General features: G+C 31.3%; 1 protein-coding gene across 3 annotated transcripts in view; it reads right to left on the reverse strand.

Moving 5' to 3' along the window:
* LOC147079196 (uncharacterized) overlaps positions 1–16660 on the reverse strand; it is a 454759-nt gene that overhangs the window by 72649 nt on the left and 365450 nt on the right. For all 3 annotated transcript variants that reach the window (XM_085954516.1, XM_085954520.1, XM_085954528.1), the window contains one exon: positions 13262–13358. In XM_085954516.1, coding sequence (XP_085810642.1) covers positions 13262–13358 — 97 coding nt within the window. The remainder of the gene's footprint in view (positions 1–13261; positions 13359–16660) is intronic.

A 16660-nucleotide genomic window follows, 5' to 3' on the forward strand; every position in this document is an offset into this window, starting at 1 on the left:
AATTAAGTACATCGCGCTGGTGATCGTGTGATCTTTATTTATACCAGTTGCCTATGTACTTGTTTTTGCGTGACGGTTTTGTTTGCTATTTTTATAATATATTTTTTTTATTGATTGTAGTGATTGGTTATACTTGTTCTGTTCAATGTATCTTTGTCGGTACAGGTTGCGGGGAGATTTTATTATTATTTGTTGGCTGCTAGCTCCTTGGAAGTCGTGGGAACTGAAGGTGTCTCACTACTGTCCGGTGTGTTTTAGTGTTCCGGGGTGCCGAAGATGTTCCTCGGACGCGTCTGATTTTTTTTCTCTAGCAGTCAACCCTCTTGGTATTTGGGTTGAACTATCGGTGCTGAAGACGGTCCCGTTAGTCCCCTCTCTTTTTGGCGTTGGAATCTGCCGCTGATTGTGTGGATTCCACCGCACTCTGATGTTTATGGTGGTGAGTTGGCAGGCGTGATGCAAATAATAGAAGCGATCGTCTGTCAACACTGATGATGTTGTGCAGCGGCCTGGACTGTATGAAGGAAATCAACCTACTTATCAAAATTCCTTGAGGGAAGAAAGTGGACGTTATTATACGATCTCTTTAGCCTTTCATTTTTTATTTTTTGCAGCCCCAACTTGAATGTCGGACCAGTTGCGAACCATGTTGTTCTTTAATTACATTTAGCTTCCGATGTGTTCATGGTTTCCTCGTCGTTGCCTGGTTTTCGTGTGGTGCTTCCTTAACTTCGTTTTCTAGCTCATCCGGATCAGTTCTCTTCTTGATGGAGCTCTAACAGCAAGGAGGGAGTTGTCTCGAGATGGCGTCTCGGGTTTGGCGGGATTGAGTTAGTCCAGAATCTGCGGCGGTGTATTTCTAAATAGTTTTAAGTGTGACCTATTGTACATCATGCAATATAGTAGAGTAGTTTGAAGCAGAGCCGTATATTCTGGAACGGACGATATCTTGCTACACCATTGTAGACTTTAACGTAGTATACTAAAATCGATGATTAATTTTAATTATATATTTTGTACTAGGAATTCTTTTCTAGCTTAGTTTCCTCCTTGTTCGCGTTATTTTATTTGTGGGAGCGCTGCTTGGGATCCGGATCATGGCTTGGAATACCATCACACGTCATTTGTTTCCTACAGGCTTAACAGAGAATCCACATCACAGCTGTTGGTTGTTAGCCACACTGTTATTTTTATTCAGATTAGACATCTGAAAGTAGTATATTTTAGTAATGTTCTTTTTAAATATTCGGACGGTGCTTGACGCACAGTATTTATTACTTTCCGACAGATACGCCCTCACGCAAAAGCAAACTGGCACTCATTGTTTATTAATTAGTATGTTATTTGTTCGAACCAAGTTGGTGAATTTATTGTATTTATTATTTTTTATTATGTATACTTGCCAAAAACCTCGGCATATACGATTGAGAATTTATATTTTTTGCTTTGTGCACTTTATAACTTTTGCCAACTATTAAAGGTTCATCTTTTTTTCAATAACTTAATATCATTTGAAATCAATTTATTAAATCATTCACTGATCTATTATTATTTTCAACTTAATTACTCAATGCTTATATTATTACTCAAATCATGGAAGCAGTTTTAATTTCTATTAATTACTTTATTATATTATACTATCTCTGCAATTTTATCAATTAATGAATTGAATTAAATTTCTTGAACTAAAATATTAATTCCTTTATATGCAATATATTAATTTATTATACCATTTTATATATTATTATCTGAGGTGCATTTATGTAAATTTTTTGGCTATTATTTCAATTTTTTATACTGATATCAAATCTTTTCAAACTAATAATTATTATACAACTCTTCATATCTTTTTGGAAGCTTTATCTAAATCAATTTTTATACATTCTAAATATTGCAGTTTTACACTGCTGGGTTGAATCCTCACTATTTGTTATGATGTGAATTATCTGTGATAAATTATAATATTTTATATATTTCTATATACACGAGCTTAGGTGTTTTTATATTATTTATCAGATCTTTTTCAAAATTTATAAATTATTGGTGGACCGGTTAGGTAGGGTAAATCTACGAGACCTCTCCCAGCTCTTCACTCTTCAGCAAATAATCTTCTTCGTGTTTTGGATTCTTCATAAGCCTCTCCCTCTGTCACCAAATAACAGAGTGGAAATATCATCTATATGTCTCCTTCGCTTCGCCTGTAGCCGCGCTATCTCTAAGCATGCCGTCCATGATGCCCAACCCCTGGGAGGATTGATGCTATCAGAAGACCCCCCCCGAGAAGTTGACAGTCGAAGTCCTCGCTATGGCTTGTCCTTCTCTTACCGAGGTTGGAGGTAATGTCATGTTATTTTATAACATAACACACTAAGTCAAGGAAGTCTTTACGAGGGCAACACTACGCATAAGTACGACCGGATCGCGCCTGCGCACGGGATAGTTTGTACGGAGTTCGTGACACTATTTCCGGCGCTATGGGAGCTAGCGGGCTTTTGACACGTAGGCGAAGCGAGAGTCGATCTCTCAGTCTTGACCTTTCGAAGGAAGCAGACGTCTTGGCCAGTTCCGAGCCTCGGGCCCTGGGCACAGGGCTTTCGATTTCCTGACGTTTTGGAGACGTGGACGATGATCATCTGAAGGACGTCCCCCCCACGCCAGGAGATCGGAGGAACTCCACGGTCCCCACACGTTCGAAGACGCACTCCTCGATTCCGTCCTGGAAGGAATCGAGGGCAGCGAAAAGGCTGAGGAGCCCTTTGTGTAATCGGTATTTATTGTCATTTTATGTTACGGTCCACCGACCGAATTAGCTTTTGGGTTTTTGTTCTAATTTATCTAAATATTGTATCGCTTTAGGTGCTCGTGATTCACTTAAGTAATTATACATTTTTATACACTGTAGCCCGCAAGTTATCTTATTTATTAATATACAATTGTTGCAATTTCTCTACTTGTTTTTCATTTAATTATCCTTCACTATTGTCTCTATGCATCATCATAGAGTGGCGCTCAAATCCGAGATATTTATATTTATTCCATCATTATGTAATTTATTATTATACAGGAACATCCAACGAATGAGCGAAGTAACCGGACAGGTAACTGAGGTCTTAGAGGTAATAAGTCAAACCATCCACGACCCTGCATCCTATTTCCCCGAGTCTCATGCTTATCCCTTTCCCTATATCCCCAACATATCCCTATTCCTATATCCCCAACCTATTCCCTATATTCCCATCCATACCTATTCCTATATCCCCAACATATCCCTATCCTATCCCTATTCCTATATCCCCATGTCAAACCAATATATGACAACATCAATGATATGATAATTTAATAATAAACAAAAATTAGCTCCTGATTGATTAATTGTATTGTATAAACCCATCGGCTATGTAATTTAATTGGTATTAATAAAAACGTGATAGGCAAACCAATTGACTATTTATCTACATGCGGTCAACGTATAATTCAATTCACCTGATAAAATGATAATCTGTTTTTGACATTATTGATAGATAAAGTACTGAAAAGTGGATTTTTTCGGAGAAAATAAGATGTAATCTTTGCAGTCTAAAGTAACATGAATATTGTTATGTACGTGTAGGGGCACACGTCGATAACTGATTTATAAAACAGTGACAACCTAAAATTTCTGGTTTAGATATATTCAGCGTTTTATTATTGTACGATAAACCTATTTATTGTCATTAAACAACACATTTTGAGATGTTAAAAGTCTGCTTTTGATGTTGGTGAACAATTTATTTGCCAGAACTTATACATAAAATTGCTAATATATTAATATCGTAAAATAAAAAATGGACTTTGCACAAAATACAGTTTTTCTCTGCAAGTCAATATTTCTCTATAACATTGTTCATAATTTGGATATATTTCTTTTGCTTATATATGTAATATATATTGTACTAATTTATATTACAATATTAATAAAAATATAGTTTTAGTAATGCTTAATATCACTCCACAATAAAAGTTAGTAATATCTTCATGCTGTATAGTGAATGGCCATGGTGGTATGAGTAGTATATTATATATTTTATTTGTAAAACTATTAAATGAAGAAAAAATCGCATATTTAATTTTAATATAAGTTTGTGTGTGTACCTACTGTGATAATGTTTTCACTAAGGAAAAAATCGATGAAGAGTTGAAGTCATTACTGATCTCGTACAAGGAAAATGTGATGACTTCTAAGGAAATTATTTAATAGCCGTATAAATATGTTAATAGGTACATATTTATCCTGTCAACAATAATTTTAATATAATAATATAAAGTAGGGGATCTAGAGTCTATATTAGCATTATAATAAGCAATTGATAATGTCATATCACTTTATCAGGTCTCGCGGTCAACTGCCTTTGATTTTAACTTGTCATATTTTTTTTATTAATAATAGAAAAAAACATGTATAATAATTGTGGTGCTGTGGATTAAAGGAATACAAGTTAGTCAGTGGCGAAGAGTTGACATGTTTGTTTTCATTTAACTAATAGGTATTACAATTTGCAGATAGTTTTGGTTAGATTTTAAAATTTAATTAAACAGTCACACATATTTTTCTATCTATAAGATATCTAAAATTATGCGATTAAATCAAATATATTTTTATATATGTAATATATATACGAATATTTGTTATCGATTGTGATTTGGTTAAGGCCTTAATGAATTTGAAAAAAAACTAACTTACACCATTTGTAATATTATGTATTATTAACAGAACAAAAACAAATAGATACGTATGATTGTAAACATGTGCACTATTTTTGTCGGATTGCCCATAACATACCTAAACTATTATGGTTTGGTTCAGGCAGGGTTTAATTAATTTTTAAAACCTAACCAGCACCAGTTTGTATTTTAGTTCAATGAAATAAATGAGTAACAATGTCAAAGTTTAGTGTGAACTATTTATGTCGGATCTTAACAACCTATCTCCACCCTTCGCCAAAACAAGTGTGATATTAGTAAAAAAAATGGGTTTGGAACGGTTTTAACTACACTTTTTTGTTGCTTATAAATAATACTGCTCACAAAAATATTCACGCTTGGTATTTCTTTACGATTATTTTAAATATAGTATTCTGAGCAGATTAAACTAGTCCTTATCAATATCATCATTAAATTATGAGACTTAAGTAGTTTATTTTAACCCATACACAGCAGCATGTTATCCGACGTCTTTTTAAATGGAATATCAGAAATATGATAGAAAAACTTTAAAGCCATCGATCTCTTAGTTGCTCAGTGTCGAATTGAGGTAATTTGGTTTAAGAGAGCTCTATATGCAAGATATAATTATGATATACGCATTATTGTTTTCACATTCGTCTTAAATCAAAATAAATATTATATATGTATCAGCAAGTTGTTTATATTATTTAAAAAAATACGAAGAACGACAATTAAAAAAATGCGTCCGATATTCAGTCTGCTGTAAACAAAAACAAGAATCACGCAAACTTATTGGCGATTTTCCGATGAAAGCTCTAAATGAAAACATACATTTATTTACATACTATTGACGTAAAAATATAATGTTCTGCGAATGTGTCCCGTGATAATTTCTGGATTTATTTAAATCTAATAATGATCCAGAAAAATTCAGTCGTAGGCGTGACGAAAATTATGATAATAATATAATACTTATTATGTTGTCTGATTTTTTGCGGTATTGACGATGGCATCAGTCCATTGGGTGCGCAAAAAAATTGGCGGAGAAAACAATAAAATGAATACATTCGATCAAATTGCTTCCACTATAGGTACCGATTTGCGTAGAAACACGTGGACGCCGATTTGCGTTATTGGCCAGATCGATAAATACATACTAATTTAAATTCTTCATTATATCCGTAACACTAATTCAACAATATTTGCAATTTGCAATAATCATTGTATTTTTTAATTCTCGAGATTTACACATCAAACATGTAGAGATTGTGATTTTTAGACTTTTTTCATTTCTCGAGAATCGAGAATCCTCGATAACAAATGTGTTACTATGAACATCATTATGTAGGTATTACGAATTTACCACTTGTTGATTTTTTTCATTTAATATCGGACAACAATTTTTTCACTGGCAGTTAACAAATTCCGTTCAGAATACAAACATGAGTTGAGAATTTTTACCTTTCAGCTACAAAAATTGATCACTGGTGAATTTTAAAAACTACGTTAACTACTAACTAGTCACGGTCGACAGAAAATTCTGATAAATTGTATATTATGCAACAGCAGCCGTTCGAAGCATAAAAAACGTTAAAATACTCGCCATATATGCTAGATGCGTTTTTGAAAGCTAAATGGGTATCAAAAACCGCTAGATTTGGCAAAATGCTGAGTTACAACGCTGATGATGAAGGCTAAATAGTTCTTTCTAAATCTTTCACTTCCAGTGCACACATTCTCCCTAATACATATTAATATGAGCAGAATATATCAGAGACCTATCCGACATGTAAATAATGAGATATTGAAATTGAATTATTTTCATAACTCAACACTACAAATTATCAACAAATGCCAAAATTTATTATCTTTTAATTTAAAAAAGAAATACTGTGTACATATATAATGTAAAATTTGAAATTTAGATTTGTATAGTATCGATATTGATTTCAGCTTATATTGTCTTCGCTAGGCGTGCGTCTGCCTAGTTTTTAAACCAAAATAACCAATGGTAAGTTAATCGTTTTCACAAATAATAAGGATTAGTTCAGTAGACCTTATCTTATAATGCCCCAGTTATAAATGTACTCATGCCACTAATAAAATAACTGTCAAATACTATATAACTATAACACCTAAATATGAGTATATGACATATGATTTAATTATAAATAAATATCACATATTTCAATGACGGCATTACAATAATAAATGTTATAAATGTTCTATGGGCTGAGTAAATGTCTACCATAAATAATTTTTGCCTTTTGTGTTATGACTTCAATACAGCATGTTTTCAAGAATAATGACTATAAACTGTTATGTAAATGAAAATGACATTAACGTATGGAATATGAACTGTTATTGTATACTTATTGTTAACAATATATTGTTATGCCGTATATAATATACCGTGATAGATGACATATCGTATTGGCAATGTCAACATCAGCTGTTTTGTTCTCACTCCTTTTGTTTCACTGTAAAAATCATTTATTTAAAATAATATTATATCATACAATTAGGTAAGTACTCTTATAAATTCACACTAACTGAATAAATTAATATATTATGTTGAGACGTGAATTATTCGTAGTGACGTCCGATACAAAATTCATATGCTGAAATTAGACGAAACTCGATCAATAGAAATCGCCAATGTAAACCAATTTTAATGCAAACGTGTGTTGTTTTGACTTTCGTAATTGCAATTTTCGGTAAAGAAATAATATTTCCTAGTAAATGAACAGGAATATAATTTTCAGATGAAAGAAATATTATAATTAAGTATGAGTAGTTAATTTCAGTTAAAAAAATTAGAAATTAAAAAACATAGTTATTTTGTTAGAAATTTGAGAATATTATTTAGTATTTTATAGAAACGCAGTGTCAAAAGTCCACCTCTACGTTTTAAACTCAAAATTAATAAGATTTAAATATTTAAATTACAGATGATTTTGATTGGTTACAAAATATTTATATACAAAAGATAAGGTTAGTTTTATAACATTATAACAAATCCAGTACCTACCTACCTATCTATGAAAGATGTTATTTAATATTAAAATTTTAATGGTTTTTAGATAATTAGTGTGTATTTTAAGTATAATGGAATTATTTTTTCGCTATGTATTTCAACTACAACTATTTGAATATGAAAATATTATAACATATAAATTATTAAAAAATAGTAGGTAGGTACAGTTTTGTGATCGATTATTGAAATTAAAAAAGATAATAATTATTGCAGATTGCAATTTAAATACTTCATAGTGGATTATTTTGTAACAATAACATTAAAAAACTATCGCTATCAGTATTTAAAAAACTATTTCATACTAAACTGAAGTTTCGATGAATATAACAGCAATAATGTTCGCGAACTGATAGTAAATATTGATCAGATTTAATTTGTTAGTGGTCGTATCGACCGAAGGTACTTGGTGAAATTTGAATTTAAATCCATTGGAATAGAATCAAATCAAATCAAATCAAATCAAATTTATTTATTTTACATATAATGAACATAACAAATTATAAATTCAAAGAGTTCACGACATGACATAAAATAAGTGTTAATCATTTAAAAAAAATTAAAATACCGAGAAGTGTGAGTTAATAATACAATAGGTAATAAAATAAGAAATACAATAAGAAAAGAAATAAAGTAAAATAACAAAAATAGCAAAGTGAAAGTAGATGGAAGCACACAGAGTGAACTTTGATAGACCCTATCTTAAAAACTTCGTCCACCTAAATTCACCCTCACGTAAGTGAAATATATCAACATCCGAAGCGATTTCATTAAACATAGTTATTGCCAGAATTAGAATATAAAACATTGATAGCGACAATAAACAATAATATTGTATTTGCAAGTATGTTAGGCATCTTTTGAATTTCGTGAATCTTAACTTAATGACCAGACTGGACAAATTAATCAATGTACCTATGTATATAATTATATAATATAATATGTATGTGTCAGATTTAATTATTAGATAATATATTAATATTATATGTTTTTATATTACTTACCATTCTAATCTTTCTGATAAGAACATCGAAACTGAGGACATGATTCTGAAGATGATGTCGTTGAAACACTAAATTTTTCGAAACAATTTTTTATGATTTTTTTTCCCATATAATTTCAAACCTTCATGTCATAAGTGTAATAAGTCAATTTGTATTTATCTATACATAATTTTATACAAAAAACGTTAATCGTAGTGGACAATGAAAAATCATAACATATAAATTGAATAGTATCACATAATAATTATTATCCGAGTTGTAAGAAGCTTTGTTGAATTCAACATTACTTTAATATCGACGCTTGAACAAAACTAAACCAATTTATTTAAATGTAACAAATTTTATACATTCAATATCCATTCTGTTGAAATTTCGAATCGCCTATGTAATTATTTGACAATTAAATACTAATCATAAATACACAGCATAAGAAATATAACAATAAATGATTAAATATAACTACTGTGATAGGTTCTGTATAACTTGTCTTTTTCAGTTATTTTAAACTGACAGAGACAAAGCGAATAAAATTTAATTTTAACGCGTTCATATGACATATTTTAGTTTCAGATAATTAAACATTTGTTTTTATTTTATTCATTGTTTGATTTAGAATACATTATTTCTAAACACTGCAAGTCAATACTTTGAACAATTGAATATTGTTTACAAACAAACATTCTAGGATAGATTTCGATATAATAGGAAGGCGATTTACACATTTCTTAAAGGTCAATACTACGTATCGATTTCATAATACAAAAAACCTGTTTTCTGTAATTCATACTGTGATTGCGTTTGGTTTACTTCCATCAATTAAAAAAATATAAGTCAACATGTTTTTCAATAACTGCCATAAAATAATATATCTACTTATTAAAAAATATTACATACACCTACTATTTAATAAATAAATGTAAGATGTTGAAATTTCTCATATTCGTTTGGAGAAAATTGATAATAAAACAATATCATCATTTAACTTAATATCAGCGTATAAAAAATATAAATGAAAACACACTGTCACAAGTAGGGAATCCAATCCCGAGCCAAAATTCTGATCCCGGGATTTCGGAATTACAATTTGACAATCCCGGGATTGGCATTTTTTCAATTGTTAATATATTTTTTTATATTTACAAATAACATTGATAAAATCGGTCAAAATTAAATCTAGTATAATTTATACTATTTAAAATATTTATTGTTTACACGTTCAATCTTGGAAATACACAAATTTAATGGAGTAAATAATATTGTAATATAAATAATAATGTGAATTTAATAGAAGATTGCTGTTTCTGATAGTAAAGACTTAATGGATGGATTTGCGAGATTTAAAACAGTAAAGCGAATAATCATGGCGTACTTATGGCCTTTCCGCTTCATAAATCTAATTAGTCAGCCAAATATGAAACTGCCGTAAAACGTATGATATCATGGTGGAGTTACTTTGTTAAAAGTGCGAAGCATTGTTTTTGCCAATCTTTCCATTTTGAATAATTTATGTGAAAAAATAAAATGAATCGGCAACCTACACATGGGTATAAATCAAACTTCATTCAAACTCAGTTTATTTCTAATGTAGTTATTTTTTATTAAAAGTATTTTTTCTGTTATATTTCGCTTTTATTTTATTTTCCATAAAAATTGATCAATCTATCAATCAATCAAGACAAAAATCAATCCCGAAATCCCGGGATTATGTTTATCAATCCCGGGATTCATAGGTATCGAAAATAGCTCGGGATCCCGGGATTGGAATCCCTAGTCACAAGTAAGAGTATTTTCCATTTTTCGATTATTCTTACGATTATTGCATTGGCGTTTTATGTATAAAGTGAGAAACCATCTACTGTTTAACGTCTAGTTACAATATCCACAAGTCATATCGATCAATATGAAAATCCATTTTTAGGCACTCACATATTCTTCAAATTATAACATAATTATGGAAGCAGTACATATTCCACATAGTTCATAATCAGAACCGATTTCTTCTGCTTTAATGAGACTATAGGTTAGTTATTGTAAACAGTCAGTTGTTTTTGATTATTATTAAACAATGTGGAATAAGTATTAAGTATATGGTATTTTATTTAAATGAATACTACATCTTTTCACCAACCATTGACATTTAACACCATTACAGTTTGTTTGTAAAGGAACAATTTTAACCATACGATGAACTTTGAAAAATAGCTTAAATAATAAATCAAAGTAACGATTGATGAATAAAATGTTCATCACAGGTCTACGTTTTAATATTCATTTTACCTAATATGAATTTAACACGTAGGTACAGTAAATAAGTCTATAAATATAAAATACTTGCACGGTATAGCTGACAGGAAATAATTATTGAACCAACAACCACACGTCAATTATTTGTATTCAATGAGTGTTATTTGTAATAATTCAATATTTATTACTCGATAATAACCTTATAGTTTTAAATAGATACGCGAGATCTGACGAACAACCACATTTTTATCATAATGAGATGATGCTATCTATGTAACGCCTTCCGTATACAGAACATGTCAAACAAGTTTTGTGTCGGAAGCAGTGGCGATTCTCCCTTGAGAGCGCTGGAGCGGTGCACACCCACCCACTCAATTTATGCGAAAAGACTTTTTTTAAATGAGTATTTAATTTATATTTGATTAATTAAAAGTGTTCTGATCTATTACCGTAGTCATTAATTCATATACAAAAACAAATTCTAATATGTGTTTTTAACCGGCTATTTTAAATAATAATATTATATGTTGATGGGAGCGATATCCGACATCGCTCGTACCAAAGCGCACAGTAATCTAATTTCGATTTCTTTGCAATGAGAAAGAGCGTCGTCTGTCGCGTGGAATAGCAATACGTAAATATTTTTTCTACGTGCTCCGGAGCGACAGTTTCAGTCGCTCTCGGCCCGAACGCGGCTTCATCGGTTTTAAAACAATACAGCCCGTATCACACGTACAATTATTGTTTGACAATTTTTATTCAATATTATTATAAAAATAAATTCTTTTCACAGTACGTATATTAAATTTCCGCACATGTTGACAACATTTCTCAAATTTAGGCGAAGTACAATTTAAAAATAAACTTCAAGTTTTTTTCAGTTTGATGACTAAATTCACAATGTTTATCAATTATGATATCTCTCCAAACTAGCTCTGTAATACGTCTGACTTTTTAGATAAAAATAAACTCAAAAATGAATTGTCTGTTATTTACAGCTTGGATAATTTTTATAATGCTGATGGCGCCTCAGCATTATAAAACATTTTAATCGAAAAAAATCTCATTGACACATTTACGGAAACGGTTTTACTATTAAATTTAATTTTTACTATTCCGATGACATCAGTGGAAAGCGAAAGATGTTTTTTCACACTCAAACGGATCAAGTGTTTTAGTAGAAACACCATCGCGCAATCAAGATTGCACGCATTATGTATGCTCGGTATCGAAAAAAGAATGATACAAGAGATTCCTGACTTCAACAAACGCGTAATTGAAAAATTTGTGTCGATGAAAAATAGAAGAATGGATTTCTCATACAAATGAACAATAAATCGCGGTCACTGCCAGATACGAGATATTTCGTTAGTACTAATAATTCGGTCAAAATAAAATAGTTCGTGTCAACCAGTTTGTGTTAAAGTTTAAAATCCATTTTTTTTCAAGAAAAACTGTTTTTAGAGGTACAACAAATAATAAATAGTGAGTTATTTATGATTTCTTTTAAATGTACTAAATTAAAAAAAACCAATAGTTTTTTTTTTGGTTTTTTGGTGAAGTTTTGATGAAGGAAAATGCCTTTTTACGGCAGTCAAAAGGTGAAAAAAGTGAACTCCCAGTAAAATAACTCACCGGTCGCCACTGGTCGGAAGTTACCTATGTAATCTAAAATATTATGGATACGGCTATATATTATTAATTTATTTTAGACTAAGTTTAAAATTTATAAAGATATACATGCACTGCTGTGAAAATTAACCTTCTCATGTCAATGATATCCTTATATTGAAAATTAATTATTTATATAAATAAAATTGAAAATATTTTATTTATTCAATGAGGAAAAACACATCTTATCGGGAGATGTGATTATGGAATACCATTAAAATAATAATATTTTCAAACTTTAAAAAAATATTAAGAAAACAACCAAAATGATTGAAAATTTAAAATTCCAGTCAAAGATAATTATTTGAACTGCGTTTTTATTTAATATATTTTATTGTCGCTGCAAATGACTCGATCATTGGTATTGCTAGAAGTATTAAAAAGTTGGTTAGGTTTGGTTAGGTAAGAAATCTTTTTTTTTTAAATTTTAATATTATATGTTTTAAGTTGTATGCATCAATTATTGCTAAAATATATTGCTAGTCGTCAATGTAGAGTCACTTACAGCATTTAAATCATTGATTACTAATATGAACTATAGTTTAATTTAGGTAAGTAGGTGAATATTATCATAAAATGAAAAGTTACGTGTGAAAGTACTCACTTAATAGTCAATGCCACTGCTACTATGATGATTACCACAAACACCATAGCTATGATGACTCCAACGATCATGATGGTGCCATCATCTGGAGGACCATCTGGAAAAAAACAAAAATATTATTACTTATAAAAACATTGTCTTTTCTCCAATTCGTTGTTTTTTTCGACATACGATTTACCACGGTTACTAGGACTCTTTTTCTCTATTTACAAAATGAAAGTTTTGGATGGGTAATCATTTATTTTACTTATCTTGAATCATCCAACAAAATGAGCCACGCTAATGTAATAATAATATGAAATGAACTATTTATTAACAACTAATTCAATTAATAAAATATATTCATTCTACAATCATCCATGCCTTTGTTTTGTGTTTAATTAAATTTAAATAGGTACATGGATCACAAATATAAAAATATTTTATGGGATTTTCCACACAGATAAAGTTTATGATAATAGATTATAATATATCCTAATTTATAAATTCTAATATACGTACGTGTTACAGTTAAGATAATGTTAAATATTGGTTAAATGTTAGTGATTACTTTAAAAATAGGTAGTAATAAAGAAAATATCTCAACTGCAATCGGAACATTATTGTAAAAACATGTTGGCGTGCGATACAATATTATGGAAACATCCTGACTTCATAGGTGATGGATTAATACGGGAAAATCAGTGAAGATTATTGATATTTCCCATACAGCGGAGGAATGTTATGTGTAAATGAAGTCTCACAACGATTATTCTGAATTATTGCAACGAATCCTATAAGGAAATATTGAGAATAGCAGAGGTGTAGGTAGAAAGAACTTTTTTTTAACCTGAAAACTATGTTCAAAATTCGGGGCGTTGATGTGTTTTATGAGGATGCTACAAGCTGGCGATAGAAAGACGTTTCGGTATAAGACGATACCCCAAAAAATTATGCTAGTTTCTTTTCAAGAAAGCGATTGGTTTCGATAAATCACTCAACAAGTAATACGATAAACAGTTTATAATGGAAACGACTTCATGTAAACATATTCTTCAGTATATAATATGCACCTGGCTGGACTGACATTTGCAATGCATACAACAATAATATGATATTTATACACATTGTGTATGTATCTGTATAATGTATCTACTTGAAATATTGTTTAGCGAAATCACATTGCCCTTAAAGTGGATTAAATACATTTTATTATTAATACTGTAACGTTTTTATATTATTCAATTTAAAGGAAAATCAAACATGATTTTATTCAACCGCAATCAATTTAAATTATGTTTAACATGTTGTTTATAACAACCAAGAGTACCAACCAAACTATAGTAAAACTTATAACCCTTAATTTTTTGTAGCGGTTTCCGGACAGAGATGGTTACCGGAAATTCTTTACATTTTATGCGGGTCTATGACCGGTTTGATATACTTGTAACAGTGAAATAGTCAACGTAGGATGACGTAGGTACCTACATATATATTTGTTGAATCTATAAATTTTAATAGGAATAGATTTAAATAGGATATTATTATAAGAAAAGGATTCAGGAAAAATACGGTATAAGTATGTATATTTTAGATCAAACCAATCCATACTACTTAACAAATCGATCACCAGTCTTCCGCGTCTTCCTTAGGTATATGTTTAGGAAAAGTGCCACTCTTAATCAGACTTGACATTCCTTACCATTTTAGTGCCAAAATGTATGGTAAATTATTACCTATCTTTGTATCTCTTGTTGGGTTGAATTTATAAATGCAATACGAATTTTCAACATTTTGATATGCCTCAAAGCACATTCGGAGTACTTAGGGTCCCTGGGGAGCATTATGCTATACTCTCAAACGTTGTATTCCTTCCTTCATTTGTCACCCCTAAGCGGTCCATGATTTTCCTACAGCCACGGGACATTATGTACTGCAAAGCAGGAGTATTACAGAGAATGGACGAATCCGAAATGTTATTATTGAGTCTCATGAACGGCCAAGAGAGGGAAGTAGTCGAGACAAAGCTAAAAACATTTGAAAAAATGGGCATCGGCGATCAGTCTGACATCATCATAATATTCAAATAATAAAAAAAAAACTAAGTTCAATTAACTACAAGGAGCCTTAACAGCATTAGTAATTCACGAAATGGTGTACATAATAAATACAGCCAGGTGATTTGTTGCCGGAAACATACATTTTTATAGTCATCTGATCGATCTATAAATTATGTAATGGTTCGATATGTTAAGTTCAGCGTATTTTGTATACAAGACAGACGGTTTTGACCTTCAGTCGTATGTCTCCTGCCGTATAGAGATATCGATAGATTTTTTGTTCATACATAATAATATCTTTTGATTAATTATGCAATCACCATGCACTGAGATTACGTTTGAAAAGAATAACAAATGTTTTCTTATATTATGAGACAAGGATAATAGATTTTTTAAAACCAGAAATGAGACTTGAATGACATGCCACGAAAATAGAATGTGCATAATATAATATGTGTCAACACTGTCAGACTAAAAATATTTTTTCAGGGCAGGTATTAATATTAGTATATTTACTATCATCATTATTAGTTTTTATAACTGTAGAAAGTCCATACAACTTTTGTTGTAGTCTTTCCGATTCTGTTATTTAGGTTAGGTTAGAGTTTACAATACAGTTTTATACCAACTATAGTAGATTGACTCCTGAGCGTTTGTGAAAGGATATGTGATAACACATGATCGACAGCTATGGCAGTGGCGTAACAATGATTTTTCCGATTATTTTTTTGTCTATCCTTCTTCGTTCACCATGTACGATCCTTCTTCTTCTTCTTCAGCCATATCTGCCCCTTAGTCGGAGCATATGGCCACCACGCGGCGCCTCCAAGAATCTGTTCCTCGCCAGTCTTCTTGCTTCGTTCCAGATGAAACCAGCACCCCGTAGCTCCGCCGTATACACTCTATAGATAGTATTTGGCGGGAGGACGCCGGAATCCGGTCGGCTTGAGGAACAGGCAAGCCAGGTTGAGGTTCTCTTCTGGCATCCGCAGCACGTGGCCGAGCCAGGTCCAACGTCCCCTCTTCACTCTCAGCGTAATTAGAGGCTGCTTGGTGCGTTCCCTTATCTCTTCGTTGCTCTTAAAGTCATACCCGCTGTCACCCACTATCCGTCGCAAAAATCTGTTTTCGAAGCTCAGTATACGGTTTCTCTGAGCCTTCGTCAAGTGCCATGATTCGCTACCGCCAGAATGCAAGCGTCGAATAGGCGACATTTGGTTTTGACCGAGTACAATCGTGAGTCCCAGACAATCCGCATCGAGTTGAATATTGCTCCAGGCTTACGATCCTTAGGGAGTATAATATGGATACCACGCAGCGCCCACATGCCATGTCATGTAAACTCGGTCAAAGCACACCC

Source organism: Rhyacophila brunnea, unplaced genomic scaffold (assembly GCF_057557595.1).
Source record: "Rhyacophila brunnea isolate RB1 unplaced genomic scaffold, BYU_Rbru_1.0 scaffold_10, whole genome shotgun sequence".
Lineage (NCBI taxonomy): Eukaryota > Metazoa > Arthropoda > Insecta > Trichoptera > Rhyacophilidae > Rhyacophila > Rhyacophila brunnea.